The sequence below is a fragment of the Mus pahari genome, chromosome 15 (assembly GCF_900095145.1).
Source record: "Mus pahari chromosome 15, PAHARI_EIJ_v1.1, whole genome shotgun sequence".
Taxonomy (NCBI): domain Eukaryota; kingdom Metazoa; phylum Chordata; class Mammalia; order Rodentia; family Muridae; genus Mus; species Mus pahari.
Window position 1 is genome coordinate 60,873,051 of NC_034604.1, and position 27,254 is coordinate 60,900,304.

Consider the following 27,254-nt stretch of genomic DNA (forward strand, 5'->3'; position numbering starts at 1 on the left):
TAGTCATTCATATTTAGCCAGAATAATCTACTTTCTACTTCTCTTTTAAAACAGAGTTATTGCTTTCCATTAACATGTCTGAGTTGTTTGAGAGCAAGCAGGTTGTTTTCATCCTACCAGGAGGAAGAGAAGCAAGAATGTCAACTTCAGCAGGGTGTGGTGGCACACGCCTTTAATCCCAGCACTTGGGAGGCTGAGGCAGGTGGCTTTCTGAGTTCGAGGCCAGCCTGGTCTACAAAGTGAGTTCCAGGACAGCCAGGGCTACACAGAGAAACCCTGTCTCAAAAAACCAAAAAAATAAAAAATAAATAAAAATAAATAAATAAATCTTTAGGCCGGAGTGAGCAGGGCTGACCAGAGCAAGTAGGGCCGAAGACAGCGCGCAACACGCAACCTTCATTTCCAGCCACCACATGATGGCTCACAACCATCAGTACAGCTACAGTGTACTCACATACATACATACATACATACATACATACATACATACATACATAAAACTTTAGGGCTGGAGAAATGGCTCAGTGGTTAAGAATGCTGACTGTCTTTCCAAAGGTCCTGAACTCAATTCCTAGCAACCACATGGTGGCTCACAACCATCTATAATGGGATCTGATGCCCTCTTCTGGTGTGTCTGAAGACAGCTACAGTGCACTCATATACATAAAATAAACAAATAATTCTTTTTTAAAAAAAAAAATGAAACCAACTAAAAAAAAATGAATATAATGGGCAGTCCAACTTCTTTGATTTATTTAGCCCTGTAAAATAATATCTAATTTCAAAGGAACCTGTCAGAGAAGAGAGAGAAGAAACCTTTGCCTGGCATTCTGCTTCTTTGGTCTTTGTTCTGCTCCAGAAAGGACAGAAAGGGGAGTCCTTGCTCGTGGCCACCCCCTGGCTTTTGGGCTCCTGCCCATGTACTTTTCATGAGGCCTTCTGGTGACCAAAGCACACTTTTGTTTATGGGTGTTCCCTGGGGACATCGAAGGAAGGGGAAGTTGAAAGGGTTTTCAAGTCATAGCGTGTGGCAAGCACATGTGGCTTGCAGGCGTTAACATGGCTTCCAGCCTCTGGATACAGCAACACATAAACAGGAGGCAGACTGGGTGGGGCACTGTCTCACGTGCCCACTGAGAGTTGTCATTTAGACATGGAAGAGGCCATGGTCTTTTATTTGGTTGGTTGGTTTGGTTTGTTTGTTTGTTTCTTTCTTTCTTTCTTTCTTTCTTTCTTTCTTTCTTTCTTTCTTTCTTTCTTTCTTTCTTTTCGAGACAAAGTTTCTCTGTGTAGCTCTGGCTGTCCTGGAACTCACTTTGTAGACCAGGCTGGCCTTGAACTCGGAAATCTGCCTGTCTCTGCATCCTGCTGGTTTGGTTTTTTTCAAGACAAAGTTTCTCTGTGTAGCCCCAGCTGTCCTGGAACTTCCTCTGTAGACCAGGCTGGCCTCAACTCACAGAGGTCCGCCTTAAAGACATGTACCACCAATGCCTGACCTGGAAAGGATGTGTTATGTGTTATAAAAGGCTGATTTCAGTATTCAGTGAGTAATGGATTTATTTACTAATTTATTTAACTTTTGTAATGCCAGGGATTGAATTTAGGGCCTCAAGCATTCAAGGCTTAATAACTCAGACTTATTAAATATCAATTATATGGCACACAGCATTTTAGTCTCTTGAGTCTATGTTGGTGCGTGAATGAATATCTTTTTTTTTTTTTTAATTTGGTGCTGAGGACAGAATCCAGTGCCCCTCCCAGGCTAAGCGATAAGTTCTACCACTACCTCATATCATAGTCACAAAGACCATTCCGTTTCTGAATGGAGGTAAGAGAAAGGAGAGACCTGGCTGGCCATAATCTTTATACCTGTCAAAAACACACTATTATACCGACAGAGATTTATCAGTTAGATGAAGAAGTTATCAATATTTTCTGCAAGTAGGTTGGTGCCTGTAATAAAATTTTCATACCATTATAACTGAGCTTCTAGATTGAACCATAGTGTGTGTATGTGTGTGGGGGGGAGCTAGAAAGAGCCAAAGTCAAATCTTATCATGCCTCATTTTAATCTCCAATGAAAATTCGCAATGCGCCGGGCGTGGTGGCGCACACCTTTATTCCCAGCACTTGGGAAGCAGAGGCAGGCGGATTTCTGAGTTCGAGGCCAGCCTGGTCTACAGAGTGAGTTCCAGGACAGCCAGGACTACACAGAGAAACCCTGTCTTGAAAAAAACAAAAAACAAAACAAAACAAAAAAATTAGCAATGCGACAACACCTACCAGTTTTTAAATTTTTGTAAGTTTTCAAGTACACCGGGGACAGGTTTCATTCAGTACCTCCGCACCCCACCACCTACCCTACACCTCTCTTTCCCAGGGACTCCGCTTCTGTTTCCCCTCCCCCAGCTTCTCTCCCCTATGTAACTCAGTCCTTGTGGCCAGTTCACTCTTCAGTTCTTTTTGCTCCTGGCTGGCTCTTCTGGGATCCCCTTGCTCTCACCCCCACCCCACCCCCACCCCCAAGTCCTGGTTCAGTCAGCTCGCCTATTCAGTCTGACTCTTTTAGATGCCTGGCTAGGCTCCCCTCACTTTTATAATAAACCTCCTCAACCGTACTTTAGATTGGTCACGGCCTCATTCTTTCATTCGATTTTAAAAATCACGCGTTATTTCTGTACACATCTGTGTACATGGCACACCCCTGTGCATGTGGTGAGAGGACAATTTTCAAGGTGGGTTCTCTCCTCCCACCATGGAGATGCCAAGGATGGAGTTCAGCTTATCGGGCTATTCAGGAAAACACCTTCGGAACCATGTTCACCTGCCTCACGGTTCGTTAGTAGAAGAGACACTCAGAGCAGTTTCAAGCGTTCAGTAGTCCAACACCCTTATCTTGAATATTATGAAAGAAAAACAAAGATGGAGGAGAAAATGCCTTTAGCGGTCACATTCTGATCCTCAGCGATCCTTGTTCCCCCTTTCTGTGTTATAAGATGAGGTAGGTGAAACAGAGTCCTTAAAGCTGACCCTAGCTAAAACGGCTTACTGCCATCTTTAGGTTAACTTAGAAAAAACAAAAACGGCCCGTCAAGGTTTTTACATTAAAGTCCTCCCAGGCTGAGAAGTCACACTCCAGAATAATTTTATGTGGGTCGATTTCTATAAAAGCGGTGGATAGAGGGACTCGTGAAGTTAAACTCTAGAGCACCCGGGGAAGTTTCTTCCTAGTATTTGCATTTTCCCAATAGGCGTGGCTTAGTCTTCAAGGTTAAAAAGGTTACTCCTCGCGATACAAATTCTAATCACAGTCATAGCTAGAGCTCCAAACAAGTTTTGAGTTTAAACAGTTTACAAACCCAGCGACAGTCCTGCGGTCTGGTTTGCAGTTCCCACCCACCTCACACCTGGGGACACGGCAGTTTTGCGTGCTCGCAGGATGAGCTCCGATACCCGCCCATCACCAGCCGCCAAGGGCTGGAAGTGCCCACCTTGCATTCCCAATAGCCACCTGGCCAGGACAGGCTGGAAAGTGAGCCTGGATTGGCGCGTGGCTGGGCAGGGCAAGCGTGGAGTTGGGGAGGTGGGGCGGAGCGGGGCGGAGAGTGAGATGGGGGCGGGGAGAGGGCGGGGCGATGACTGCATTGGACGCAGAGATGGGGAGGGGCTTGGGCTAGGAAGGCAGTTGGGGGTGGGACAAAGAGCGTAGGGCGGGGCCTGTTCTGGAAGGCGGGGCTAATGCCGAAGGGCGTGGTCAGAGAAGGGAAGGCGGGGTAAGGGCTTGAATTGGGAGACGGGGGCGGGGCGGGGCTCGAGGCGCGCCTACTTGGGCTGCAGCCCCTTGCGGGCCTTCCTGCTGCAACGCGCGCTGGAGGACGCACGGCTTGGCGGGAAGGCGAGGGGACTGTGCGGAGCCTCCGGTGCTGGCGGCGGCCACGAGTGGGAGCCGGGGTTCGGCCGCCACACGCGGAACAGAGCAGAAGGTGGCGGGGCCCGGCGAAGCCACGATGAAGCCGAGCAGCGAGGAAGAGGAAGAGTTGGTGCAGGGCGTGGGCCCCTGGGACGAGTGCTTCGAGGTGGCCGTGCAGTTGGCGCTGCGTGCGGGACAAGTGAGTGCGGTGGCAGCACCCAGCTCCTCAGAGCTCCAAGGAACACCGGAGATGGGCGGCGTGGGCGTGCTGCGGGCACGTGGGCGGGAGCGGAGTGAGTTGCAAGGACAGGGCCTGTGTTGTTTCTGGGCTCACCTTTCTCTGGCCTTTCACCCCCCCCCCCACTCCCTACAGCGGGAGGAGGTTTGCATGGGGAGCATGGGGAGACGGGCACAGCCGTCGGGAAAGCGTGAGGGACGCTCTGCTCATTGGGCGATGGAATGGCCAAGCGCTGGGTACTTGACCTTGGCGTTTGAGTCACCTGGAACACAAACGTCCCTGCGAGGCTAGAATACCGCAGTTTCTTTTTAAGGATCAACCCTGCAGCCAAGTTGTGGGTGCTTCCCTGTTTCCACCCCAGGCGTGTGGAGCTCTAGCTGGGTTGCAGCTGGTTGTCCTCCTTGCATCCTGAGCCCAGACAGCCTAGGCTCACAGCCTGAGAGCGAGCGCCTCCAGGGAGCGACTGGCACAGACCCGAGTTCAGGAGGAACTCGTTAGACAGCCGGAAGGATGGAAACCAGCGCAAAGCTGAAAAAAACCAGACCGGGTTTGCAAACTAACTGTGGCGCCTCTGTTTTTCTCTTTCACGTTTGTGTTCGCTCCCTAACTGTACCCCAGTCTCCTAAAGCAGTGCCGAGTTTACAATATTGGTGGAGTGAATGTGCAGCGGTCCCCAAGACGTCAGACAAGGCCCCGTTTACGTGAGGGCTTGTTCCGAGCTGTGCTCCTTAGAACATGTGGTTGAGCTCTGCTGACTTGGGGGTGGGGTGGGGCAGGAATTACAGTTGTGCCGTGGACAGAAAGGCTTATATCCAAAAAGCATTATATTCAAGTGTATCTGAAAAGACTCTAAAGGGATGCCTGTATTAAAAATGTCACGGTGCTGGGAATGGAGTCCAGTGGTATAGTGGCACATCCCCAACACAGGAAAAAGCAGAAGAACAAATACTTTGGAACTACCCTGTGCAATATGCAGTAAAAAGGCCCTTCCCTGACAGCTGATAAAGCTTTAGCTCAGGGCGACAGTCTTCCTGGAAAGCAAATCCTCTGTAAGCTGGTACTGACAACCCTCTGCCATCTCTGCGCCTCAGGAGCATCCTTTCAGAGAGCTCTGTCAGGGTATGCAGGAACTTTAAGGTTCCACTACAACGTTTTTGTTGTCCCCCACCCCCACCCCCATGACTTTGAGAAGCCCATTTAGGATTTAGGCACTACTCTGTAAAAGCTAGTGAGTGAAGCTACGGGTCCTGTGGCCTCTCAGATTTAAATCTTTAAAGATATGGAGGCTCGAGTGATTTTTAGTATTCAGTGACACTCATCGGAAGCTTGCAGTGCCACCGGCACAGTGCCTAAGGGTTTTCTAAATTTTAACTTAAAGAGATTGTTTTTTTGCAATTTCCCAACAACAAAAAAAAAGCTTCAAGAGAGAGGCAGTCCAATAAAGATTCTGACATTAGGAGTCTGGTCATGAAGCTCAGGACTCTAGGCTCCCTCTAGGGAATTATGCCGCTTCCTGCCTGCCTGGCATTGAGTGAGGGAAAGGCTGAGAGAGACCGAAGGCGCACAAGGTCATGGTAACCTGTGAAAAGAGAGAAAGATTCTTTAAAGGATAGTAGTAATCCAGTCCTGACCGGAGAAAACAGCCTTCAGCAAGGCAGCACGCGTGATGGTGCGTGGCCTCTCTTGAGTCTCTGGCTCCACCTGTGCCAATGTCCCACTCCTTCTCTGTGGGCTGCTCAGAATTACTAGTTGAGGGTCTGGGTGCTAAATAGCTAAAAGGTCAGGGAGCTCCCAAGATATATACCCAGTGTCCCCAGATCACACTATCTGCTCCCAAGTTTTCTTTGCTCCACCCTAAGAGCGCCTCCTGTTGCAGGAATGCCCCGTGTCTTGAAATCCCCCTTACCTTCTTTTCAACCCACTGCCCCTTTATCCTCAGCCTGCTGGCGTCATCCCTGCGCTTCAGAAGTCCTAGCTGTGCGTGCGTTCGTCTCCCTTCCTCCAGACAGGGTCTCCATGTTTAACCCAGGTTGGCCTCATGATCCCCTTGGCCCTGCCTCCCGCGTGCTGGGATTATAGCTGCACAGCATAATGCCGGCTCACTGTAGTGTTTTCCCGTGAGGGACGAGTAAGGTACACAGGTTTCCCTATTGCAAAACTGAAATTTGTTGTTGATATTTTAGAAAAGTTGTGCTAGCCAGGCAGTGGTAGCGCATGCCTTTAATCCCAGCACGCGGGAGGCAGAGGCAGGCGGATTTCTGGGTTCGAGGCCAGCCTGGTCTACAGAGTGAGTTCCAGGACAGCCAGGGCTACACAGAGAAACCCTGTCTTGAAAAACCAAAAAAAAAAAGAAAGAAAGAAAAGTTGTGCTACTGCAATTAAAACATTTTTCTTAAAGATTAAAGATTTATTTATTTATTATATGTAAGTACGCTGTGTCTTCAGACATCCCAGAAGAGGGCGGGCGTCAGATCTTATTACTGATGTTTGTGAGCCACCATGTGGTTGCTGGGATTTGAACTCAGGACCTTCAGAAGAGCAGTTAGTACTCTTAACTGTTGAGCCATCTCTCCGCCCTTGCAATTAAAATTTTTACAATTGTCGTCGACTGAGAACTTTAAATTTTCTTTAATGCTGCCATATTTTATATATTACTTGGAACATGAAGAGTGTGGAGCAGGCTTTGATTCCAGCTGCATGCTTTTAAAACCTCTCTTCTAGCCTGTCAGTACCTTTTGTGTCACCTGTCCTATACAGCTATATTCCTTTCTCTGTACCGAGTGCCGGTGGCAGCGGACAGGCCAAATGGCGTGGGGGACAGGAACGCTTCTGAGAGCCATCCTTTTTTTTTTTTTTTTTTTTTTTTTTTTTTTCGAGCCATCCTTTTTTTTTTTTTTTTTTTTTTTTTTTGGTTTTTCGAGACAGGGTTTCTCTGGGTAGTCCTGGCTGTCCTGGAACTCACTCTGTAGACCAGGCTGGCCTCGAACTCAGAGATCCGCCTGCCTCTGCCTCCCAAGAGCTGGGATTAAAGGCATGCGCCACCACGCCTGGCTGAGAGCCATCCCTTTATAGGCTAGATGACAGTAACTTACAAACAGCTATGCCTACACACCCCACAGACAGATCTCATGAAACCTAAATATCTACTCAGACTCTTGCCCAAATTGTTCATACCCACTTCAGTACTTGCTGATACCAGGTCTGATGGGGTTGGTAAGCGAATCTAGGAGACCAGGTCAGATCTACATTTGATTTCTGCCTACTTGCAAATAAAGGAGATCCGGGGAGGTGAGACTGTACTTCATTAGTTTTAAATTTCCTTTGCATGTCTGTTCGCTTCTTTGATACTATTTGTTTTTTGAACTGTGGTACTAAAACAGTGAAATTCATTCACCAGGCAATATGTGTCGAGCAACTCGGGGACTGTGTATAAACTTCGCTCTGAATATGATGTGAGGGGTGTGTAGAATCCTGTGTGAGACTTAACAGCCGCAGTCCACCTGGCTGCTGCGTAGATCCTACCCAATATGACTGAGCTGTGTAAAGAAAGGTGATGATAAAGGATTGATTTCCAAGGCTGAGGTGACAGTTTGAGGTGGATGTGGGTCGGTGGTGAGGGAAAGGTGCTAAGATGATATCAGGGACTTGGGCCTGAAAGTTGGGGGTCACTCAGGGTGGGCAGTGTCTTAAGAAAGCGAACTGCAGCTGAGGCAGGTGTGGGGGTGTTCTGCACTTACGGCACATGGACAGCCAGTGGATTTCCCAGCTGAGAGAAACTGACTGGTTCCAGATTGCAGGAGAGGTAGAACATAGGGAGGCTGGTCAGTTGGCTGCTCACAGGATGCTATCACCCCAGCCTGGGCTCCTGCTCTTCTCTTTGGGAGAGCCCCAAACGCCCCTGTATAACATCTTCCTCTGATGACTCCATTCTCCTGCCCAGGCTGCACTGAAGGAAGTGCAGAGGAAGAGGGCAGTGATCTCACACCCACAGTCAGTCCCTGCGGTACTTTACCTACAATTGCCCCGCCCCATCCCCATTACCTCAGGATCAGCCAGCCTAGGAGGGAACTCTGAAACCTTCACCAGCATTTAGTCCCTTCTCTGCCTGCCACCCCAGTGCTGGGATGAAACCCAGGGTCTCAAGCCATTAATTCCACCACAGGGCCACACACGGAGCATCAGTGGGTCAGGGTCCCTGTGAAGTGACAGGTCAGTAGTGCTGAGAAGCAGATGCCCTTGGGAGGGTGGGCTGGTTTTCCAGTATCCTGACCCCACCTGAGAAGCCAGCTGTTTTCCTTATATGAAGTCATGATAAAGGGGATGTGTTTCTTTTTTTTCCCCCTTTGGTTTGATTTTGTGAGTCAGGGTCTTACTATGTAGCCCCAGCTGGTCTTGACCTCAGGAACTTCCTCCCTTGATGTCCCCAGGGCTGAATGTACACAGCCATTAGGTCAGCATATTGCTGTTATTTCGCCTCATCTTCCTCCTCTTTTCCTTCTGTTTCATTTCCTTTATTCAGATTTTTTCTCTAAATGGAAAAGAAAAAAGAAAAAAAAGAAATGGTGTGCGTCCGTATTTGAAGGTGAAAGTTGATGTCAGGGGTCTCCCTCTGCTGCCTCCCACTGGAATTTTTTAAAGATTTTCCTTTTCTGTACGTGGGTGTCTTGCCTGCATGCTAGGTGTTGTGTGTAGCACACGAGTGCAGTGCTGAAGAAGGCCAGAAGAGGGCGCTGGATCCCGTGGACCTGGAATTACAAAGGTTCATTGCATGTAGGTGCTGGGAATCGAACCTGGTCCTGTGTAAGAATAAGAGTTTTGTAAACCACTGAGCCATCTTTCCACCCCACCCTACCACCTTTGTATTTTTGGAGACAGAATTTCTCACAGTATCTAAGCTAGACCAACTGTCCAGGCACGCCTCCGGCAACCGCACACCACCATCAATCATCAACCTGCGTCTGTGTCTCCCTGGTTATCATACTTGCATCACAAACACTTCATTGACTGAGCCTTCACCCCAGCCCCAAATTTTATTTTACTTTAATTTTGTTTTGTTTTCCCCATTGGGGAAGGGGCTCTGGAAGTTTGGGTCCCCCTCTTTATATGCCTCACGCTCCTTTGGCTAACAAAAGCTGTCTGAGAAAAATGGGAATGGAGTGCCTTTAAGAAGGGGAAAGATTGCATGTGTGTCTGGCAAGCAGGGAGTCTGGTGGATTTCCTCTTTGATCTCACCTGAGGAAACACTAATGGAGAGCCAGTTCTGATATCTGAGTCCCTGAGGTGGCCCTTTGCTAACCTAAGGGAACCTCTGCCTTGCGATGATGATGATGATGATGATGATGATGATGATGATGATGATGTTAAGTCCTTGGGGCTAGGGGAGGGTGTGGCTATGTAGCCGGAAGAATGAAATGTTGGTAACCAGTTCTAGGCATTCCCCTTCCATGCCCACCCCAGCACTGGAACAAAGTGGGGTGCAGAAGAGGGGATCCTGGCCAGCCCTTCCTCCCAGCCTTAGCCTGCCTGCCTCTGAGGCTAGCCTGGATTGCTCCTGGCGTCTCCTGGAAGTCAAGGAGAGACTTGAGCTGAGGGGAAGCTTTGGTTTCCCCAGGCTGAGTCAGTCTCAGAATCCCAGGGTTGCTGCCTCCGCTTGCTCCTAGCCTCTGGTGAGCACTGCCTAACGTCCCTCTGCCGAGGATGGAGACTAGTCACAGAACCCTACCATAAGACCACATGAAGGAGGTCATAAGAGAGTCTGAGAGGTGGTGACAGCTTCCTGAAAGACTATCAGCGTTATAATTTCTATCTTCAAGAAGGGCCAGGTGATGGGCTCAGAGGGGGGGTGGAGAAGACACAAAAGGTCAGGCAAAGGTGCATATGAAGGTGGCCCGTGGCTGAAATAAGTACAGAATCCAGGAGCTGCAAGAGCCTTAGCCTAAGATGAGACTGGGCTCGGGAGAGGGGTGTCAGTCAGCCACCAGGCGTGAGAAAGGGAGATAGATGCGCAGTTGGCTAGAATAAGCTCTCGGCTTAGGTTGTCTGACACTGGGGGAGATGCATAACTTTCTTTCTGGAGTTTGGAATTCAGGCTTCAGTGACTTAGGTACACACTTTATATATTAAACATTAACTGAAGGCTCTTTGGAGAGGGGAGAAAGGCGTGCCAGAAGGCCTCTAAAGCACGTGCTGTAGATAGTACCTGTAAAAACAATTTTTTTTTTTTAAAGCGCACACTAACTTGTTGCTGGTAGAGTTATAAAAAATCTCTTAAGAGTAAAGGGAAAAGAGTCATGGAAAGGGGCTTAGAAAATAACAGTACACACTAACTTGTTGCTGGTAGAATGATTAAAATCTCTAAGATTAAGGGGGAATGAGTCATGGGAAAGGACTTTAGCTGGGACAAAGCATGCACCCCCATCTCCCACTGCAGCTTAGCTATGGCTACAGAGCAGGGTGGCAGTGGCAGGAGCAGGGTGGCAGGCTTTTAGACCTCACCACTTGGTGGAAAACACTCTGTCACCTCTCCTCTCAGTGTGTGAAGATTAAGATTAAGTTTCCTTTTTCTTTTAAAAAGCCCAGCTAAAGCCGGGCGTGGTGGCGCATGCCTTTAATCTCAGTACTCGGGAGGCAGAGGCAGGCAAATTTCTGAGTTTGAGGCCAGCCTGGTCTACAAAGTGAGTTCCAGGACAGCCAGGGCTACACAGAGAAACCCTGTCTCAAAAAAAAAACAAACAAACAAACAAACAAAAAAGCCCAGCTAGCTCTATAATAATATATATATTATTTAATATTATATATTTATATATTTATGTATATATTTATAAATTATTTATATATATTAAACTTTTCCCAACCTTGGATTTTAGGTTCCTGTTTGACATATGGTGTGTGTGTGTGTGTGTGTGTGTGTGTGTGTGTGTGTGTGTGTAATGTCTGATCATAAGCCATTAGATTTTTGTCAGATTTATGTTCTGACAAAAGCCAGCGTGGTGGGAGTCTGAGAGTGTTCTCAGTCGGCATGGGCAGCTGGCCTGGATGCTTAAAACAACTCGGTGTCTCAGATGCCACTGTTGCTGTAGACAAGCACACTGTGGCTCCTTGTCCCGAGTGGCTGTGGACCTCAGAGCTCTGGTTGTGAAAGGTAGCTCATCTCTGCTCTGTCCGTGATAGAAAATGGGCAAGAACAAGAAGGTAGAGGAGCCCACACTTGTGAACTCACTAGCTGAGGTAAGTGAATTTGCATAGCTTCCCCATGTGTTGGTCCACGGGGCTGGCACCATCCAGGGCGGAGGCTTACCGGCTTGCCTGCAGAGGAGGGTGAGCCAGCTTATCCTGAAGATGCTATGGTGAGAAGCTCGCTGCCTTAAAAGCACACAGTCCGGGGAAGAGACAAGACAGCCAGTGTCCCCTCCCCCCAGTCAGATGCTATGGCTACCAGCCACTGACTCAGAAGAAGGAGGCTCATCCAAGTCCTAGATGTGCTGAGGTGCGACTGGGAGAGCAAGCCTGCGGTTGGAGTAGCTTGGGGTGTCACTATAATTAAAAGGGACATTGTGTCCAGAGAGACAGAGATGAGAGGAGGCATGCAGGAGAGACCAGTGAGGGACTGAACCTGACATGGGATGGTCCCAGAATGGCCTCACGGCCTAATGCACTTCAGGCTGGGTATGAAGGGCCTGCCACACAAGAAACAAGAGGCGAGTTACCTGACTGAATTCGTCTGATTCCCCCACACTCCAGACGTTGAGGTAGAAAGAGCATGGTTCAGTGCTGGCCCAGCCTACATAGTAAGACCATGTCTCCACAAACAGTGGCAGGCAGGGAGAAGGCATACACAAGGCTTAGTGTGAGGTCAGGACCTGATGAAAGGGAAGTACTAGGTAAGGGGACATACCTGTCCCACTATTGGAGGGCACAGGCACATTCTATCCAGTATGGCAGCCACAATAACACAACAAAGGCTAAAGTGAACAGTCTTGTTTTAAAAGAGCACGTCACCCCCAAACCACATTGTACCCCTCTTACAGAATCTGGAATCTGTGGTAAGATGAGGCCTAGTTGTGGATAGAAACTTTTGGGTCAGCCGGGCCTGGTGGCGCAGGCCTTTAATCCCAGCACTCGGGAGGCAGAGGCAGGCGGATTTCTGAGTTCGAGGCCAGCCTGGTCTACCAAGTGAGTTCCAGGACAGCCAGAGCTATACAGAGAAACCCTGTCTCGAAAAACCAAAAAAAAAAAAAGAAACTTTTGGGTCGTAGTGACCAACCCCAAGTGGCCCCTGAGCGTCACATTCAACAGCGGTGGGACTTTTAAACTGAAAAACCAAGCTTGTTAACTATCCCTGAGGTTAGACATGCCATCACAAGAGTGTTTACGAAAGCCTTCCAGTGTGGTTAGTAGGCACCTCGGTGTACGACAGCGAGACATCTTTATCTGCTCCATCAGCAAGTGTTTGTGGGGACCTGCAGGTGTGTCAGCCCCTGCAGAGGCTCACATCTGCTTGTAGGAGGTGGACACAGAATGAAGAGGTTCTTACCAGTCACTGAGTGCTGGGGAACACATGCTGGTCTCTGTGTGCAGGAGGTGTTTCTCTGGCTGAGTCAGAGAGAAGAATGGTGTCTCAGTCACTGTCCTATTACTGTGAAGAGATGCCATGAACTGTTATGACAGAAAGCATTTAACTGGGGGTTTGCTTACAGCATCAGAGGCTTAGGTAGCACTGGTGGCTCTGGAGCAGTAGCTCATAGCTACAGCCTGATCCACAGACAGACAGACACAGAAAGAAAAATACTAGGACTGTTGGACTTTCAAAACCCACCTACTCCAAAAGGGCCACACCTCCTGATCCTTGTAATCCTTTCAAACGGTTCCACTAAGCGTTCAAATAGATGAGTCTATTGTGGCCGTTCTCACTCACACCACCACAAATGGGAATGTCTGGCAACAAAAACATCACGAAAGGATACCACCCTTAGAGTGACATCATGGGAATGAAGATGGGCCTGAGAGACAGGGTTCTTGCTGGTCTTGAAGCTCTTCAGATCCCTATAGCAAGAGCAGGGTGATGTGCGGTTAGTACATGGCCCAGAGAGGGGCTCTGCTTGTGGAATCCCCCAGGAGCTAAGGTCTCTGTCCTATGCCGAGGGCCTCTTCTTGGGACCACCCTGGCTGTCATTAGCAAGGATCACAAACTCTGGAAAGGGAGAACCCCACTGAGGGGAAAGTTCAGTGTCTGGCTTTGAGGACGTGGCTCTGAAGCTGCAGAGGTTCTCCATTCGCACCCTGGAAACAGATTGCCAAGCTCAAGAGAACAAGGGGGGAATCAGGGTAAATAATCTCTGGAGGCAGCTCTGGACCTTCCTGAAACATGGGGACTTTGTTTCTAAAAGGAAGAAGAGATAGATGCCTAAGGCCAAATCCAGAAAGGTGCCACATGCTTCCCTGGGGACGGTGGCCACCCAGGGTAGTGAGGGCCATCTGTTTCGCACTGGGAAAATGTGTGGTTATGGGGGTAGACAGTGGGGTGAGTACCTACGGCAGACTGAGTTTGGCTTTGAAAGCAGATGAGGCCATTAGGAAAGTCCAGAAGATAGTAGGTTCTGGGCACATTGGAACCTTTGCTAGCACAACCAGAGGAAGAGCCAAGAGAACAGACACAGTAGCTGGCGTTCACACAGCCATCGGCGGTCCTGTTGGAAGAAATGTTGCCGGAACCACTCCAGCAGTCCATGTGCCTTACAGTCCTTAGCAGTTCCTGTACTCCAGATACAGCTCCACACAGGCAGCTAGACAAAGTGTCAGGGGACGTCTGCTGTCAGGGACCTCACGCTGTAATGGGGTGACACAGCCAAGTCCTAAGCGTATAAGACAGCAGCAGGTGGGAAGGAGGGATGGGTGGAGGGCCATGCTATATAAAGGCCCTGGATAGAAACAGATGCTGTTATGATCAGCAGGGAAGTCTGAAACAGATGAAGGAGAGCAACTTGATATGTTGGGCTGTGGAGGGTGAGCCATGCCACATTGGGGTGGGGTGGGGGGTTTGGGCAGTGATAGGAAGCCACTGGGGAGTTTTCAGAAATTTTCTGATTTTTTTTTTTAAAGATTTAATTATTTACTTATTATATGTAAGAACGCTGTAGCCATCTTCAGACACTCCAGGAATCAGATTTATGACGGATGGTTGTGAGCCACCATGTGGTTGCTGGTATTTGAACTCTGGACCTCCAGAAGAACAGTCAAGTGCTCTTAACTGCTGAGTCATCTCTCCAGCCCCCTAATCTCTGTCTTAAATCCTCAGAGTCCAGCTTCTATGTGGAGGCCACATGGCTGGGATAACCAACTGGTTTCATGCCTGCTTCCTCTTAAGCAGGTTCCAGGAGGCACTGGTTCAAAATGGAGATTTCTTTATGTACACACACACACACACACACACACACACACACAACCTGCCAAGTAAGACTGTCCCAGCCTCCTAGTGTCCCTCCTTTCTCCAAGTTATGAAAACTGCCCTGGCTTCTCTGCGACCATGTCTTCCTGTTAGACTCGAAGCAGATCCCTCTCCCTTGCCTCCCTCACCACAGCATGCACATTACCCAGCTACGTTTGCTGCACCCATACACCGGATACAACATACACACAGTGCCAAGTAGCCTGCCTGGACTGGCCCAGAATTTGAAATTCCTGGAGAATGTCAAGCTTCATGGGAGCAAGACACTGAAGAGTGGTGAATTTATGAGCACCTGTGGAGATGGCTTTGGCAAGCGATGCTGTGTGCAAATGGGTGTTGTAAGTGAATGAGCACGGTGGTAGTGAGCAGGATATTGCACGTTCAAGACAGGAAGCCCTGCAGTGCAGGAGGGAGGCGGGCAGGATGTGAACGGTAGTGACGAGCTGAAGTTAATGGACTATAGGTGACCTCTCGGCTTTTGTATCACCTGTCATTTCCAGATCTTCTGTAGTCATGCTTATCTATTGTTTTTGCAGCCTGGATTAAGACAGCACCACGTAGGTAGGCTGTTTTCTGGGAAGGACATTGAGGCAGAGTAGGCGGGAACTGCTGCAGGGAGTGCTTACTGAGTGTGGGACCACTGGATGTCTTCTTGTTTCTGGTTTTTGTTTTTTAAGATTTATTTATTGGGCTGGTGAGATGACTCAGCAGTTAAGAGCACTGGCTGCTCTTTCAGAGGTCATGAGTTCAATTCCTAGCAACCACATGTTGGCTCACAACCATCTATAGGGGGATATGATGCCCTCTTCAGGCAAGCGGATGTATATGCAGCAGAGCACTCATACATTAAATAAAGTTTTTTTTAAAAAAAAGATTTATTATATATAAGTACACTGTAGTTGTTTTCAGACACACCACAAGAGGGCATCAGATCTCATTACAGAAGGTTGTGAGCCACCATGTGATTGCTGGGATTTGAACTCAGGACCTCTGGAAGAGCAGTCAGTGCTCTTAACCGCTAAGCCATCTCTCTAGCCTCATTTCTGTCTGTTTTTTTAAGATTCCTTTTGTGGACCAGATAGATAGGTCACCAGGTACCTGCCGCCAAGCCTGAGGGCCTGGGTTTATATCTGGGACACACCAACTCCTGCAAATTGTCCTGTCTTTCCTACATACACTGTGGCTCATGTGTGCCCAGACAGACAGACAGACAGACACAGAAGTGAGATGTAACTTAAAGGATTCTATTGACAGCCCTCATCCTTAGTACATAGTGTGGGCCAAGTAGTGCTGGTCAGGTGCCTGCTAAGTGCCACAGTGGGCAAAGGGTGTCACATCTGAGTTGCTGGTCTCGGTTGTACGTTTTTTATGACTTTAGTATGTATGTGTGTGTGTATGTATGTATGTATGTATGTATGTGTGTATGGGGAGCCAGACACATGTCCTATGATGCACATGTGGAGACAGAAGGACAACCTTGTGTATCACTTTTTCTCCTTCCACCTTTACAAAGACGCTGGAGACTTGGACTCAAGTCATCGAGCCCGCATGGCAAGCACTTTACCCCCTGAGCCAACTTGCCGACCCTTGGTGGTGCTTTAGAGAGAAATATGTGATTTGGGGAGGTAGCTGGTTCTAGAGGGAATACATCAAGTCTATATTTAGGTACTCTGACTTCACCACTTTTATCCAGGTTTGGATAGATGGATGGACGGACAGACAGACATGAAGAAAACAGCCCCAGTCAGAACTGGAGGTGTCATTTTCTTCCACACGCTGTCATTGATCCTCCTGAAGCATTCAGTGCTGACCTGATTATGTTCTGGTTTCCTGTTTGGGTCTCTAGGAGTTCCTGGAGCTACACCTGGGCCGCGGAAGTTGTGCAAACCCAAGCCTTCCCCTTGTGTTTAGTCGTAGTGGGTCCAATCCAGATGCTCGGGCAGCTCACCCAGCTGTAGAGGCTATGCTCATGTTCCCTGAGAATCCTCCAGTACCCTTGCTGTGCCCCTGCCTGTAGGTGGCTGGTGCACTTCTGTGTACAGCAGCAAGCGCCAGCCTCGCTTCCAGTGACACAGCTCAGCTCTCGTGGGGATGTTTGTAGCCTGTATTCACCGGCACATCACATGTGTGCATGATTCATAAAGTGAATCAGAGGAAAGTTCTTACACACAGATCTCGCAAATTTGAAATTGCAGGATTCTCGGAGGCAAACCTGTGCTCCACCATCTTACTTTGGGGCACTCCTGTTGACGGCGCCCCAGCCTTTTTCAAATCTTTTTTTTCTTCCAGAGAAAACTGTTTGAAAGGTAGAGCTTTGAGTGGAATTTGAATGTAGCGTTTCAGGTGGGGAGTCAGAGTAAGGTCTGGTGGTTAAGGCTCCTAGAAAAACCCCCGGGAAGAGAAGCGGGTGAGATGTCGTGAATCAGTGAAGGGGAAGGGGAGGAAACCCCAGGTCCTGGTCAAGGCTAGCCACTCCCCAAAGAAGGCTGGGGTCACGATGGGGACCGCAGATCTCACTGCCCCTCATGGTTTATTTCAGATCATCAGGAAGGCCCTCACGGAGGAAAAACGCGTCTCTACAAAAACATCTGCTGCCGATCTTGTGACAGAAACAGATCACCGAGTAGAAGATTTAATTGTTTCTGAGTTGCGAAAGCGGTTTCCTTCACACAGGTGAGCGCTCTCTCTTCAGGAGGCACACCCCAGTAACTCACCACTGGAGGAGGCCACAGTCCTGCTCCGAGGCCCTGCCACCCATCTCTGAAGGGTAGACGGGAAACCCCAAGTTGTTAAGCCCAAGCCCAGGTCCTTCCGTTTTTAGGAAAGAGAATTGATTGCTTCAATTCTCTTTGCTGTGATACAACAACCATCCAGCTTTTATATCTCCTTAGGGATACAGAAGAGCCTCCGCTTTTTTAAAAAATGTATATTACAATCATTTTATTAGATTGTTCTGTAGGTTTCTTTTCCAGGAATACTTTTATGAACAGTCAATAAATATGAGATTTTTGTTATATAGAATATATACATATATATTCTATATAACATACACACATATATATATACACACACACACACACACACACACACATACATTAGCTGATAATTCTAGCTGCTACAAGTTCAGGAGTGTATCAGCCAGATCATATCTGGAGGATGGCTTTTCTCAACACTCCACCCTTTCCTCTAACCTTGAAATTCACTCTGCTCCCTCTTCCTATATTCCCTGAGCCTTAGAGGAGATGATGAACCTCACTTAGGGCTAAACATTCAACGGTCACTTATTCCCACTTACAATAGCGCTTAGCCTAGTGACAAGGCACTCAGTAACTGTCGTCCATTACGAGAAGTTTTTCTCTCCTCAAAGTTCAGTGGACTTAAAAGTAAACGTTTGAAAGGCAGTTTGACAGCTACATCATGGCCATTTACCAAAACAATAGTAACTTCTCCACTGGGATCTACAGTGTCCCCAGCCATAGACTTTAAATACCATACATGACTTCCCTCCTATTGAATGGGCTTCATCTTACCTGGCAGGTTGGTAATATGCTTACAGTATCCACAGCCACATTAGACCACTGGTGTCATTTCTCCCCTCCAGCTCTATGGAAGCTAGCAGCAGCGGGGCAGCTTCCAGCTCAGTTCCAACTTGGTTTCTCTTAAGTCCTTCAACCAAAGCAAGTGGTATCTTCAGCCTTAGGGGTTTGCCATCTAGTTCTGGTGAGCAATAGCCGGGATTGTTTTGGAGGCGTCAGAGACCTCCCTGGCCACACCTCGTGAGGAGGTTACCCATTTTTTATTTAATAATCTTATTTTGTTTTTAAAGATATTTTGTGTATGTGTTTGTGTGTGTCTTAGTTATGGTTTTATTGCTGTGAACAGACACCATGGCCAAGGCAACTCTTATAAAGGACAACATTTACTTGGGGCTGGCTTCTAGTTTCAGAGGTTCGGTCCATTATCATCATAGTGGGAAGCGAGACAATGTGCAGGCAGACATGGTGCTGGAGGAATCAAGAGCAGGAGACTGTCTTCTACACTGGGTGGAGCTTGAGATCTAGTGACACACTTCCTCCAACACATGACTCCTAATAGTGACTCCTAATAGTGTCACTTCCCGTGGGCCAAGCATATGCAAACCACCACATTGTTTATGTATGTCGTGGGTTCTGCTTCCAACAGCACATGCTCAGAATCACTTCCTGCCTCTGACTCCAGAGGGATCTGTAAAAGCATGTCCTACCTCTAAAACTTAGTGGTGTCTCCCTTGCCACCCACAGTCGTATGCTGGAGCAAGGGTTAAAATGGGAGCTGTGTCAGACTCTGTTCACTGTCGGTGTTCAGTAACACAGACACCCCTTGCTGGGGACAAAGTAGGTGGTGAGACACAGACCTTCACAAGGGTGTCCCTTTTCACTAAAGGCCAGAGTTCTTTTATCTTCTTGGGCCATCTTGTGTAAGATTGAATATAAGATATTCATCTTTTCCTTAGAAAAATGATATTTGCTCAGCGTTTCTCACAAAGCTCTAGAAGGTCCATAGGCTCTAAAGCTGGACTATACAGCAGCCCCACCCTAGACCCTGGTTTCTAAATGACAGATGTTGAAGAACAGGGCTTTGGAATCAGGGCCTCGCTTTCTTTTCTCATGTGATGTCTCATAAAGATGCTAAACTTCTAAAACTGGGAGGACAGTTCCTGGAGTTCTGGCTGTGTATCTGTGTGGCTGTGAGTGACACATGGTAATCTCCTCAAACATGATAGGTGTCTCCCGTTTTCCCCGCCTGTGGATAAATACCTGGATTAAAGAGTACGCACTGGTTAAAATATATACATTCTTTTACTGCTTTTTAGCACTCTCTCGGGGTGGGATCAGTTGAACCCAGGGCCTAAGCAAGTTTTCAACCACTGAGCTAAAACCAGCTGTAAAGAGACACCATGACCATGGCAACTCTTATAAGAGAAAGCATTTAGTTAGGGCTGGCTTACAGTTTCAGAAGTGTAGTCATGGGAGTGGGAGCATGGCAGACATGGTGCTGGAGAAGGAGCTGAGAGATCTCCCTATGGATCCATAGACAACAGGAAGAGAGACACTGGGCTTGAGCGCTTTGGAACCCTCAAAGCCCACCCCCCAGTGACATACTTCCTCCAACAAGGCCACACCTCCCAGTCCTATGTCTCAGCATTCCAATATCCGAGCCTGTGGGGACTGTCCTCACGCAAGCCAGGCTCTTATTTCTTCTCTCCTATTCTTCCAACCTATATGTCTTGCTCGCATCTTACTGTTCAACTTACGACTCTGAACGCTTTGTTGGTTAAGAATGGAGAGTGTTGATACCGTCCTTGTCTTGATCCAGGTTTTTGAGGAAAAGCGCAGTTTTCAGTATTGCATGTAACTTCCTGTAGGTTTATCATGTATACTTTTTATTCTTTTGAGGTAATGGTTCGCCTATTCCTTCAGGACTTTTATCATGAAGTCATGCTGAACTTTGCCAAATGCCTTTTTTTCACCTACCAAGGTGGTTTCCGTCCTTAAGTCTGTCTGATGTATAACACTAATGTCCCAAAGGCTAGTTATATGGAATATTACATGACTTGTATTGAACCAACTTTGTATCCTTAGGATGGAACCAACATGGTGGTCAAGGAGGATCTCCTTATTTATTTATTTATTTATTTATTTTTATTTAAAAGATTTATATATTTAATTTATGTATATGAATCCACTGTTGCTGTCTTCAGACACACCAGAAGAGTGCATTGGATTCCAAGATGGTTGTGAGCCACCATGTGGTTGCTGGGAATTGAACTCAGGACCTCTGGAAGAGCAGTCAGTGCTCTTAATCACTGAGCCATCTCACCAGCCCCCTCTTATTTATTTATTTATTACTTATATATAAGTACACTGTAGCTGTCTTCACGCACACCAGAAGAGGGCATCAGATCTCAGATCTCATTAGGGATGGTTGTGAGCCACCATGTGGTTGCTGGGATTTGAACTCAGCACCTCTGGAAGCGCAGTCAGTACTCTTTTTTGTTGTTGTTGGTTTTTTGTTTTTGTTTTGTTTTTGTTTTTTCGAGACAGGGTTTCTCTGTGTAGCCCTGGCTGTCCTGGAACTCACTCTGTAGACCAGGCTGACCTTGAACTCAGAAATCTGCCTGCCTCTGCCTCCCAAGTGCTGGGATTAAAGGCGTGTGCCACCACGCCCAGCTGCAGACAGTGCTCTTAACCATTGTGCCATCTCCCCAGGTAGGATCTTCTTAATGTTTTCTTGAACTATTTCCCAGTACTTTGTTGTGAATATTTGCATCTTTTTGTTTTGTTTTGTTTAAAGATTTATTTATTTATTATTATATGTAAGTACACTGTAGCTGTCTTCAGACACTCCAGAAGAGGGCGTCAGATCTTGTTATGGATGGTTATGAGCCACCATGTGGTTGCTGGGATTTGAACTCTGGGACCTTCAGAAGAGCAGTCGGGTGCTCTTACCCACTAAGCCATCTCACCAGCCCAATATTTGCATCTTATAATATTTGTTTGTTTGGTTTTTAAGTCTTTATCCAGTTTGGGTATTTAGATAATATTGACTAGGTAGAATGAATTTGGTGGTGATCTCTCTCTGCTCTGTAGAACAATTGAAAAGTGTTGTCATTAGGTCTTCTTTAAAGGTTTAGTGGGATTCAGTAGTGGATCTGTCCAATCCTGGACTTGTGGAAAGACTGCGTTACTGCTTCAATCTCATTGCCTGCCTGCGTGAACTGTTATATCTTCTGGGTTTAGTTTGGACAGATCTATAATTAGAAAATGTGTGCGTTTCTTTTAGATCTAAATCTGGAAGAGTCTGTGCTTCCGTGGATTTTACTGGAGTCTATTCTAACAACGCCTTTTTCATCTCTAGACCAGGCTGGCCTCGAACTCAGAAATCCGCCTGCCTCTGCCTCCCGAGTGCTGGGATTAAAGGCATGCTCCATCACGCCCAGCTTTCATCTCTAATCTTACTAATTTGCATTTCTTCTTTATGCTTGGATAGGCGATTGTCAATTTTGTTAATCTTTTTGAAGAACTAGCTGTTTGATGGATTCTGTGTTCTGTTCTCTCCATCTCTTTCATTCACTCTGGTGACTTGTAGTCATTCATCTATGTCCTCCTGGGTGACGCATCCAAAATTGTGAGATTGTCTCAGGCTAAGGAAAAGTCACTCAGTGTGCCCTGCTGCTGCCTTCTGCCCCCTTGAGGTCATTGAAATCTGTGGTATGCTCAGCACAGAGCAATGTCTGTTGGGTGCTTAAGTCAATTAGAATGTAAAACAAAATCCTTGACATAGGAAAGCCCTTTCCTGCCACCAAAGCTGGGCATTTGTACCCAGTCCCTTTCCACTGTGCTTTACCCTGGATTCCCCTGTGGGCCAGCTGGTGGACACAGAGCTACAACTTGGAAAGAGAGGACCTAATGGCATCAGTCAGCCCCGTCATGGACTGAAGAGACAGTCATGACTGATTTAACACCACACTCAACAGCTGGAAGAGAAGAAAGTCTCGGAAGCAGCTGACACCCTAAATCCCACGGAGAGCTCGTTACCTCTTGGCTTGAGAAGTATCTATCACCATTTTCATCTGCTTGATCCCGCAGTCAAGCTTTGGTGCTGTTCCTTGTTTTGTTTTGTTTTGTTTTTTAAAAAGATGGTTCATTGGTTAAGAACAACACTGGCTGCTCTTCCAGAAGACCTGGGTTCAATTCCCAGAACTCACATGGCAGCTCACAACTGTCTGTACTTCTGTTCCAGGGGACCCAACCCGTTCACATAGATATGCATGTAGGCAAAACAACAATGCATATAAAATATGTAAGTCTTTAAAAAGGTAAAAGTACCGTGTGTTTTCCTTTAAAAAAAAAATTATTCTAGAATACTTTAGGAATATCAAGTAACTTCAGAAGACAGTTCTGGAAATGGTATGACTCTTAAGCCCTAGAAAACTGGCAGAAAATTTGCACATTTGCTGTCACCTAAGACAGCCAGTTTTCTCTGAGCCCACATGTAAGTGGAAAGCAGTGGAAAGAGCTTCCCAACCTTGGCTTGGGCAGCTGGTGCTTGTTGGCCCCATTTTTACAAATGGCATTCCCGTCTGTGGTGGTTTGAATATGCTTGGCCCATGGGAAGTGGCACTATTAGGAGGTGTGGCCTTGTTGGAGGAAGGTGTGTCACTGCACAGGCAGGCTTTTGGATGAAGTTGTAGGACTCTCAGCTCCTTCTCCAGTACCATGTCTGCCAGGTTGCCACCATGATGATAATGGACTGAACCATTGAAACTGTAAGCCAGCTCCAATTAAATATTGTTCTTTACAAGAGTTGCCTTGGTCATGGTGTCTGTTCACAGCACCGGAAACCCTAACTAAGACACCCACATGTGTTCAACTTAAGGTTTTGGCTCCTAGTAGGACAGAGAGCACACTCATGAGGATAGTTAAGGGAACCTTATTTACACAGAGCCTTGTTATAAAAGAGGGGCTGACCCGGAGCCCCCTACCCAGAACCTCTGATCTGGAGACAGTCAGTGTGGCCCTGAAGGAGCATGGCAAGGAGACACTCTGAGGACAGGAATCTTTTGATGCTTTAAGGACAGGGGGGACATGAAGCATCCTGCTTACTTCCCTGCTCCCTGGTCCAGCCCTTCTTTTCTCCCAAAGGGAAGCAGAGACCAGGGAGGGAAGGGTACAAGGTCCAGGAGGGGACGGGAGATGTAGGTGACAGTTTCCTTTCTATGGTCCAGGTTCTGCTCTGCATGCTAGCAAGACCACTGCCTCTCCTCTATCGCTAGCTCGGTGCGGAACTGGGAACCAAGTTCTGCTTGCCTCTCTCCTCCATCACTAGCTCCATGCAGATCTGGGAACCAAGTTTTGCTTGCCTCTGTGCTTTCAGGTTCTCTGCACTCCTGCATCTCTGCCTGGCCTGCTCCATTTCCCTTGCGTGCCTCCAAAACCGCAGCAGTGAGAGTCAGTCTGGTTTGGGGGGTGTTTTGGTACTGGGGCTGGAGCCCAGAGCCTTGTGCCCTGCTGCTACATACACTCTTCTGCTGAGTGTTGGACTTGACTCAGGCTGAGCCCCCTGCCCCAGCAGGTTCATTGCAGAAGAGGCCACAGCCTCCGGGGCCAAGTGTGTGCTCACCCACAGCCCGACCTGGATCATCGACCCCATCGACGGCACCTGCAACTTCGTGCACAGGTGAGCAGGAGTTGGGAGCATGCAGTTACAGGGCGCCGTGTGACCCCATAAAGTATTGAAAGCATAAGTGGATGCTAGATTTCTGGTCTTGTAAGAGAGAATCAAATCTTGACATTCTTAAAAGGTTTTTCCACTTGTGACTCTAAAGAATATGTATAGAAATTATTTTTTAAAAATAATTTTGGTAAGGCATGTTGGCACAAGGCTTTTAATTTTGGTACTCAGGAGACAGAGGTAGATAATAGATCTCTGAGTTCCAGGTCAATACAGTAAGACCCTGTGTGAGTGTGAGAGTGTGTGTGTGTGTGTGTGTGTGTGTGTACTTTTGGGGGGGTGACTAGGTATGGTGGTGAGCATCTGTAATCCCAGCATTTGAGAAGTGGAGATAGGAAAGTCAGAAGACGTTCAAGGCCAGCTTGCGACATTTTAGGGGGTTCTTTGTTTCTTTAAGTGTTCTTGTTTACTGCTGACCTATAGCACAAAGGCCAAGATAGGATCACAAGTTTGACACTAGCTTTCCCTATACTTAAATATTTTACTGTACTTTAAAAACAATTGCCTATAGATGAAACTAATTTAGGAGTTTGTTTACAGCTATAAGACATTGAATTGAACTGAATTGAACTGAACTGAATTGAATTGCGGCTCCTTTAAGAAGTTGCCCCTGGAAAAAGAGGGTTCAGAAAGGAAGCCTGGGGCTAAGGTACAGAACCAAGACATGCCAGTGACATTTGAGAGTCACTCCTTAAGGAGCCAATGTTGTGACTGCAGACAGGGTTTACAGGAGTAAGGCTGAAGGGCTAGTGGTCCCTGACAGTGACAGGTATGGGAGCTGTATACTTGCCAACAGCCATGTAGAAGGGACCAAAGATCCAGAGGCAAGATAAGCTACACGGCTTCCCTGGAGGGTGGGTATATATATATTTTGTTTGTTTGTTTGTTTGTCTGTTTGTTTTGTTTTTCGAGACAGGGTTTCTCTGTATAGCCCTGGCTGTCCTGGAACTCACTTTGTAGACCAGGCTGACCTCGATGTAGACCAGGCTGGCCTCGAACTCAGAAATCCACCTGCCTCTGCCTCCCAAGCACTGGGATTAAAGGCGTGTGCCACCACGCCCGGCTGAGGGTGGGTATTTTAACTTGTGGTTCTTGCAGATATTTCTATGCACTTCCCCAGCCCCAGACTCCTACTCAAAGTTATGTGTACACCATGTTGAGGAAGTAATGTGAGCAGAGCCAGGTAGAACCTAGCTCTCTGGCCTCCATGCTCTGCGTGCATGCTAAGTAGTAAGTACACGTTAAGCATGGCCACTGGAGTGACTTACCTTGAGAATCCAGTCATGCATCAAGGGGACCCTTTTGATGCTGTGGAGTAGTGCCATCTGCTGCCACCAGGCTGTCACTTCACTAAACCATAACCCCTCGTATGCTTTGCTAAGTGAGGCACCTCTCACTTCTGGGCCATTTGTCATCCAGAGTAATCATGATGGGGAGTACACCACATTCCACTAAAGGCCATATGTTCATGTTAAGTTGTCCTATGGCTCTGGTGTCCTTGGGATCTCCAGTACTTCCTGGATCTGCGGCCCTCAGGGGAATCTAGGGCTGGAAAGAATGTCCTCTGAGAAACAGGCTCTAATATTGACCTGACAGTTCCAGTTACCCAGACCACAGCTGTGCCTGAGACCTGAGCCATAGCTGACATGTCTGAGGGAGAGCTGCAAGGCGCCTGGCTAGGAAGCAGGGAGGGTTTCGGCACAGGGATCTGCCTGCTCGTGGTCTGGGTTGGTATTTTTCCCTGCCAGTTCACAGTACTTTTTCCGTGCCCCTTCCTGTTTTTAAAGCTCCTATGACCTTCTTACAAAGGAGAGACTATTTTGAAACACAGTAAGAAACTGACGAAACTAAAACCTTGGTCAGACTGTGGCGTCAAGACCATCCCTCCACCACTGGCTCGCCCTGCTGCTGCCTGCTGGGAGCTCAAGCTGGAGACCGGATGGGGGTGTTAGCATTGCTGAAAGGTCACATCTGTGTGGCCGCTATGGGGGTATGGGGTGGGGGGGTGTCCTGTGACATCATCTACTGGGCACTCCACATACATTCTGAATTTGGGATTGGTCTTTTGCGAATTCTCTGGCTGCTTAGGGTGCTGGGAACCGGAAGTTGTCTTGATCAGTATTATGTCTTACCACGGCTTCCAGAGTGCAGTTGTTGCTTTAAGTTAGCTATTTAGCAGCATGGCCTAGCTGAGCCTGTTTACATCGGAAGCGGTGAGTGAAACTGGAAAGTCATTTTGAGAATAGAGCCCAGCCCGAGTGCAGAAAGGTCCTCTTGTGGGGGAGGGGAGCCTTCATGCGGCTACACACGTAGCTTTTGAGAGCCAGTGCTATACTGTAACCCTTCCTGTCTTCCCTCACAGGTTCCCCACTGTGGCAGTTAGCATCGGATTTGCTGTTCACCAGGAGGTAACGTGGCCCTCCTCGCCCAGTTTCAGCGTCTGCATTGCTCTTTGACATGTACCATAACCATGACTAGCATGTCCAAGTGTGTATTTTTCAGATCCAAGAAAGTAAAGAACCACAGATGGATTTTTGTAGGGTTGTTGGGGCTTAGGTCTCCCGGGGTGGACTGGCTTTTATATTTTATTTTTATTCTTCTGTGACCTAGTCATAGCTGCTGTAGAAAGCAATGTTCTGAGCAGATGGTCCGAATGAGTCTCCATCTGACCCCTGGAGCGTGTGATCTGGTCACAAACAAAAGAGAACTCCTATTTTGGGATGACATTTTTCATCTCAATATTTTATTAATTCTTCTTTTCCTCCTGGCTATCAGTATGAGAATGTGGCCCTATCAGGATTCCCAGGGACCTTCTGAACTAAGCCGGAGCCCTAAAGGACAGGCAGAGGGCGGGAGCCTTACGCAGGAAGACAAAAAGAGTCTTCATGTCTTTCTTGTAGTAGCATGAGCAGAGTTGGGGGTGCCGTGTCTCATTCAGAACAGCACAGCAATATCAACCAATGTTCCCCTTACGGGAACAAGAAGTTTGCGCAGACTCCAAAGTACTTTTGGTGTATATTGGTAAAACTTCAATATTGCCAGTTGGGTAAGGAATTGACAATCCATTGGTTTCTCTGTTCAATGTTGTCATGGAGACCAGCGAGCATTAATGCTCTCCTACCCAGCAGGTTATCATAACAGGAGTCAGGGCAGGCAGGAAAGAAAACTGGGTGGGGGGAGTGTCACAGAGCTCAGAAGGGTCCTTAGCTTAGCTGGGCCATCCTCGTCTGTCCTGTGCTTCTAGTTCTAGAGCACGGGAATACTACTTTCAGTCATGCCCCAATCTAGGAAGCAACTCTCCCTTCCCTGCGCCCCACAGGACATTTCCCTTGATCTTGGGGCCTCATCACAGGTGGCCACACAATTCAGTGATGCCTAGATTTGGATAT

At 47.7% G+C, this 27,254-nt stretch overlaps 1 protein-coding gene across 1 annotated transcript in view; it reads left to right on the plus strand.

Annotated features, from left to right (window-relative positions):
* The first annotated feature begins 3,831 nt into the window (after positions 1–3,831).
* The window catches only part of Impa2 (inositol monophosphatase 2), a 33,978-nt gene continuing 10,555 nt past the window's right edge, over positions 3,832–27,254 (plus strand). The window contains exons 1-4 of the mRNA XM_021214747.1: positions 3,832–4,109; positions 17,132–17,265; positions 23,707–23,811; positions 26,228–26,273. Of these exons, the coding sequence (XP_021070406.1) occupies positions 4,008–4,109; positions 17,132–17,265; positions 23,707–23,811; positions 26,228–26,273 (387 nt within the window). The 5' untranslated portion in view covers positions 3,832–4,007. The remainder of the gene's footprint in view (positions 4,110–17,131; positions 17,266–23,706; positions 23,812–26,227; positions 26,274–27,254) is intronic.